Genomic DNA, 6,487 nt, shown 5'->3' on the forward strand with positions numbered 1-6,487 from the left:
ACACAATTCACACATGAACCTTCTCAATTCAACCCTGCCTATCAAGTAGTCTGTGATATATCATCTGCTAGCAAAGATTAGTCTCTTTTCTGTCCTTCAAAGTCTCCCTCAAGATAATCCTCTGGTTGTGGCAACTCTTTTGTAATCTCTACTGATTACAATGCAGGATTGGAAAAGTCCAGGTTATTTTATGATAAAAATTCTTCATATAGATTCTCTAATCCTCTCTGCCAGGCAGAACTATTCATGATACCAGGCCATCTTTCCAAGACCTTCTGTTGGCTTACTTGAAATTTACCTTAGCTTCATAGTTTTCTGGTTTTATCTTCAGACATGAAATTCCAGTCAAAGCCCTGTCCAATAACGAATATTTACAATTTCTAATTCAAGGCAACAGGTATTATTGAACTTATGCAAATAACCATTCTGCAACAAAATAAGAAAACTCCCAAATATTTTCCAATTCCAGAAGGGTCAGGAAAGGAAAAAAGTTTATATTTCTATTTAAAGAAACAAAGAAACAAGAAGAAAAAACATAGTAATAAATTGCTAAACCTATCAATGCCTCAAAAGAAAGCAAAATCCTTAAATTGGGAAAGCAAAGCATAGTAAATAAAAAGACAGTAATGTTTTACTCAAAAGTGATAAATTTCTATTTCCCCAGTTCAATCTTACATAATTAACCTTTCTTCTGTTGAATTTGCAGTGTTACTGTGATCCAATCTTTCCATTTAAATCCTAGAATTTAACATTTAACATTATTATTGGTATTTCTTGTCCCTAGCATTAAGTTGGTCCTCTCCTTGGTTGATTTTTTTTCTTTTTTTTTTTATTATTATCATAATCTTCTTTATATTACATTGGATTACAAAAAATATGGAACGCTTCACGAATTTGCGTGTCATCCTTGCGCAGGGGCCATGCTAATCTTCTCTGTATCGTTCCAATTTTAGTATATGTGCTGCCGAAGCGAGCACCCTTGGTTGATTTTTGTTCTCTATTTCTGTATGTGTGTCTTTAGTTTTCTTGGTAAAGCACTCACTCCTTTTAGAATTTCTTGAAGAACTGATCTAGTGTTGGTAAATTCTTTCAGGTTTTGTTTATCTGAGAATGTTTTTATCTTTTCTTGTTTATCTGAAACAGTTTTCCACTTAACGCTTTGAAAACATTTTCCCATTCTTCCTTTGCTTGCATTGTTCCTTTTTTTTTTTTTTTTTTTTTGAGGGGTTTTTTTTATGGGGCGGGCGATGCTAATTGCTGGTCCCATGTTCGCATTGTTTCTGATAAGAGGTCTGATGTTAACCTGATGGGATAATCTTTATAAGTAACATAGCATTTCTCTCTTGCCAATTTTAGTATCTTGTCTTTGTCTTGGAGAAGATCTTGGGTTGATTTGGTGTAAGTGTCCTTTGTATTTCTTGGATCTGAATACATGAATGCCTCTCTAGATTAGCAACATTTTCTTCCAGAATTTCATGGAATAGACTATCATTGCCCTTAGTAGTTTCTTCACCTTCTGGGATACTGATTATCTGGACATTTGGATGCTTAATGGTATCTAGTATTTCTCGTATAGTATTCTCATTTTTGGGGGGTTATTTTCTCAGTTTTTTGGGTTGTTTTTTCTAGGTTGGAAGTTTTTCCTTCAACATCTGAGATTTGATCTTCTGCATGGACTAATCTGTTTTTAATACTTTTGAGAGAGTATGACAGCATTCACCTCTAATAGCTCCATTTGATTCTTTTTTACAATGTGTATTTCCTCTTTCATGTCATGGAAGAACTTCAACACCTCCTGGAACTCGTTGTCTCTTTTCTCCTGCATGTTTTGGAGTTCATTCTCTCTCAGCTCTTGCATCTCATTTAGTTTTTTCATGATGAATATTCTGAATTCTCTATCAGACATTTCCATGAGTCTCACTGTACTCTCTGTGGATGGTGAAGGATTATTCTTTCCACTTATGGGAGATACATCTCCTTGGTTTGTCATATTTCTTGTGCCTTTGCCATGTTTCCAGGTCATTCTGTGACAAAATCTCTCCTCTACTGTGTTTTGCAATTTGGTATCCACAGAAAGAAATTATGAGTTCAGATACATAAAAAGAAGTTCCTTTCTTAAAGCAGGTTGTTCAATAAGCATTGAGGATTTCGATACCCCTAAAAGTATTTAGATGTTTGCCTACTGTGCACCTAGGTCTCTCTATACACTCACTGTATGTAGACTGAAGAACAGATAGTAAAGTTTAAGAGAAAAAAAAAGGAAAAGAAAAAAAATCTAGACAAAACGACAAAAAAAAGGGAAAAATTTCATTTAAAGGTAAAAAATGAAAACTGCACAGTGCTTTACCATGCTGGGCGACCATGCCAGGACAAACCTCAGATTTAAAATGACTTCTGAAATAAGCAAGAGAAAGAAAAGGCCTGAGATGAGAGGAAGTGGAAAAAAAAGGAAAAGAAAAAAATCTAGACAAAACGACAAAAAAAGGGGAAAATTTCATTTAAAGGTAAAAAATGAAAACTGCACAGTGCTTTACCATGCTGGGCGACCATGCCAGGACAAACCTCAGATTTAAAATGACTTCTGAAATAAGCAAGAGAAAGAAAAGGCCTGAGATGAGAGGAAGTGGTTTAAAAAATTTTTAAATAAAAAATATAAAGAGAGAGACAGACAGACAGAGACAGAGAGAAGACAGAAGTCTCCCTCCCTCGTCTGAGCATTTCAGGAGTCTGGAGGATGAGGTTTAGAGTATAACTTTAGTTGTCTTGGTCCCTGAATGAACCAGGATGCATCTCTGATTTAAAATGGCTTCATGTCTGCGTGTTTCAGGAGTCTCAGAGGAAAATGTTTTTAATGTGGAGATTTTATAAACATTTTGAGAGAAAGGATAGGCTAAAGAAAGTATTTTTCTGAAAAAATCTGTTTTTAGTAATTATTCTGTAATACATTTTGTTAAGTGTCAGTAATGGGGCAACTTGAGGAATTTCAGACTTCAGGAATATTACTTACAAAGGAAATATAGGGTATCTATGGAGCCAGACAGCCAATGGGGCACTAGTTTGGACCAGTTAGATGGAGTGTAATGTATCACCTGATTCCATTGGTTAAAATAAGATTTCTCTCTCCTACTCTGAGAAACTCTACAATTTTCATTATTTTAAACTTTTCTTTTTAGATCTGCTGTAGGTCAACAATGAAAAACAGGACCATGTTTACTGAATTTATTCTGCTGGGCCTTACGAATCAACCTGAAGTCCAGGTGGTGATCTTCATCTTTCTATTCCTCACCTACATGCTAAGTGTCCTAGGAAATCTCACTATCATCATCCTCACCTTACTAGACTCCCACCTTCAAACCCCCATGTATTTCTTTCTCCGGAATTTCTCTTTTTTAGAAATTTCCTTCACATCCATTTTTATCCCAAGATTTCTGACCAGCATGGCAACAGGAAATAAAGTCATCAGCTTTGCTGGCTGCTTGACTCAGTATTTTTTTGCTATTTTTATGGGAGCCACAGAGTTTTACCTCCTGGCTTCCATGTCTTACGATCGCTATGTGGCCATCTGCAAGCCTCTGCACTATCTGACGATTATGAGCAGTAGAGTATGCGTACAACTCGTGTTCTGCTCCTGGCTCGGGGGATTTCTAGCTATCTTACCACCGATCATCCTGATGAGCCAGGTAGATTTCTGTGCCTCTAATATTCTGAATCACTATTACTGTGACTACGGGCCCCTCATGGAACTTGCCTGCTCAGATACAAGTTTCTTAGAACTGATGGTCATCCTTTTGGCTGTTGTGACTCTAGTGGCTACTCTGATGCTGGTGACACTTTCTTACACATACATTATTAGGACCATTCTGAGGATTCCTTCTGCCCAGCAAAGAACAAAAGCTTTTTCCACTTGTTCCTCCCACATGATTGTCATCTCCCTCTCTTATGGTAGCTGCATGTTTATGTACATTAATCCCTCTGCAAAAGAAGGAGGTGCTTTCAACAAAGGAATAGCTGTGCTCATTACTTCAGTTACTCCCCTGCTGAATCCTTTTATTTACACTCTGAGAAATCAGCAAGTGAAGCAAGCATTCAAAGACACCATCAAAAAGATTATAAAATTTTAAAAAAGCAATACGTTCCAATGAAACATACATTTTCACTTAAATATATATGCATATCCACTGTATTTTACCTGACCCTTGAAGATAAAAATATGAAAAGAATGATCTTCTCAAGGATGCTATACTCTATAGTAAAAGAAACGTATATAAACTAAAAATTTATCTGACAAATTTGCAAAAATTATCAATAACATAGTAAGTGTTGTTGAAGAAGAGTAAATAAGAACTCATAAAAAGAACATTTGGAAATTACTATTTCTCAGAAATGATTTGAAATATTTAAAGCAAAGAAAAACTACTATTTGTTTAGGAGAGGAAGAGAATAAAAATTTAGAGTGAAAAAGAAGAATTTGCATGTTCAGAATTTGTATGTCAAGAAAAGTTTTAAGAAAGTATGCAATATTATCAGCATTATTTTGAGGAGAATATAGTATAGGCGTTGTTCTTCAGCATGGAGCTCTGGAGACTATGTTTCCATGAAAGTGTAAATTATTTTCTCTTCCCTTTTTTTTACTTATGTTTTAACTATCACCATTACAATTGTCATCCTTTCATATGAGACAGAGGATATTCTCAAGATTGTTGGGGTCAACAGGTGGCATAGTGGTTAAGGGCACTGGACTCCTATATGGCCGACCACAGTTCAAGTCCAGAAGCTGGCAGCTTGCTTTCTCTCTCTTTCTCTCTCTCTCTCTCTCTCTCTCTCTCTCTCTCTCTCTCCCTTTCAGATCAAATTAAAAATAAATGTATAAGGTTAAATAAAATAATTCTTTAAAATAAAAAAAGATTATGTCCATTTCTAGCAGTTATGGTTAGAAGAAATTTCTAGAGCTAAGTTTAGAAGTCTCTCATTTCTCCTAGAAAAAAATTTGTTGTTTATCTCTTTTCTTTTATTCTTTTTCTTTTCTTTTCTTTTCTTTCCCCCCCCCCTTTTGCTAGAGGATGCATGCACTTGCTGGAGAGAAAGCACCTCAATAGGTTATGATTACACCAACAATCCCTCCTCCTCCATTCTCCTTTTGAGATTTGGGGCATACACAAACCTAGCATGTTTTCAGGCTGGTGGATCCAGGATTCAAACCCTGCAGCCACGTGTGGAATCCAGTGGCCCCATCCATGATAGTACCAGCTGGTCCATACTGTTTCTTTTCTTAGCTGACTCCTTTTTTAGTTAATGAAGAAAATTTTCTTTCTGTCTTTGGCAGCTTCTGGTGGTTTCGTGTGTGTGTGTGTGTGTGTGTGTGTGTGTGTGTTGTGTATGTGAGTTTATTTTTATCTTTATTTTTGTTATATATTAGAAAAGACAAATGGTGTGATGTGTCTTCATTCCTTTAACTTTTTCCCAAATGTTTACTTTTTTTGAAACAACCATGGGTGACTGTTGTGAGCAGTAAAAAAGAATACAAAGTATCAACACAACTTTATATCTAAAATGTTCCAAATTATGAGTCTTTAAAACCAAATGAGAAAAAAAAAATGAGAATAGGGAACCAGCAGTTAACGTAATGGCTATGTCGCTGGACTCCCACATAGTTGACCGCGGTTCGTGTCCCGGACCCGGTGGCTTAAAACTCACGCCGGGCGCGTGTGCGTGAGTGCCCTAGATCCCGAGAGGAGAATGGAGGAGAAGGGATTGCAGAGTGACCATCCCCCCTGGGGGGTGATTTCTCGCTTTCTGTCTCTATGTCTCTCTCTGTCTGTCTGGCGAGCGCACGCGCCCTACAGTGAAAATCTCTCAAAAAAAAAAAAATGAGAATAGACTACCTTACCAAAAGCTCTACACATAGATTCAAGATAAAACTTGAGGGGCTGGCAGGTGGCGAGGTGGTTAAGGGCGCCAGACTCCCACATGGCCGACGGCAATTCAATTCCTGGACCTAGAGGCTTGCTTTCTCTCTTTCTCCCTCTCTCTCTCTCTCTCTCTCTCTCTCTCTCTCTCCCCCTCTGTGCTTTCTCTCTTTCCTCTCCTTCTTTCCCTCCCTCTCTCTCTCTTCCCCTCTCTCTCTCTCTCTCTCTCTCTTGCTCTTTCTCCCCCTTACTGACCAAACTAAAATAAATAAAGTTGAATAAAATAATTCTTTTAAAAAAAAAAACTTGAATTTGAATAGGTGGTAATAGTGCTTTAATTTCAATGAAAGTAAGGACACTTTTTAAAGCCACGTACTTGTACACAGTTTAATAATATCCTATACATTGTAAGATGTTGGCTACTATTTAGGATTCAAGTAGAAAATAACCTAGTGTATTCATATGCTGTTTATGTGGTAATAAATTGAGAAAAATGTTTCTTGAGCATTTAAGAAACAAGCTGGACTGGACTGATTATGGGAGCAAAATTTCAGAACCACAGAAAATATCAAAGTGAATAT

The 6,487-nt window shown here is 36.7% G+C and overlaps 1 protein-coding gene and 1 non-coding gene across 2 annotated transcripts; one reads left to right on the plus strand and one right to left on the minus strand.

The window, feature by feature from the left end:
* Nucleotides 1-870: 870 nt before the first annotated feature.
* LOC114005538 (U6 spliceosomal RNA) lies at nt 871-977 on the minus strand. The gene has a single exon (XR_003547380.1). It is a non-coding gene; the product is annotated as a U6 spliceosomal RNA (small nuclear RNA).
* Nucleotides 978-3,191: 2,214 nt separating this feature from the next.
* Nucleotides 3,192-4,121, plus strand: LOC102489619 (olfactory receptor 6C4). The gene has a single exon (XM_006165634.3). It carries the CDS (start codon nt 3,192-3,194, stop codon nt 4,119-4,121), a length of 930 nt encoding a protein of 309 aa, XP_006165696.3.
* Nucleotides 4,122-6,487: the final 2,366 nt, after the last annotated feature.

The sequence above is a fragment of the Tupaia chinensis genome, unplaced genomic scaffold (assembly GCF_000334495.1).
Source record: "Tupaia chinensis unplaced genomic scaffold, TupChi_1.0 Scaffold143970_1, whole genome shotgun sequence".
NCBI lineage: Eukaryota > Metazoa > Chordata > Mammalia > Scandentia > Tupaiidae > Tupaia > Tupaia belangeri.

Excerpts from the sequence above, each read along its gene's own strand:
- LOC102489619 (XM_006165634.3), top strand. The coding sequence starts at position 3,192 with ATGAAAAACAGGACCATGTTTACTGAATTTATTCTGCTGGGCCTTACG.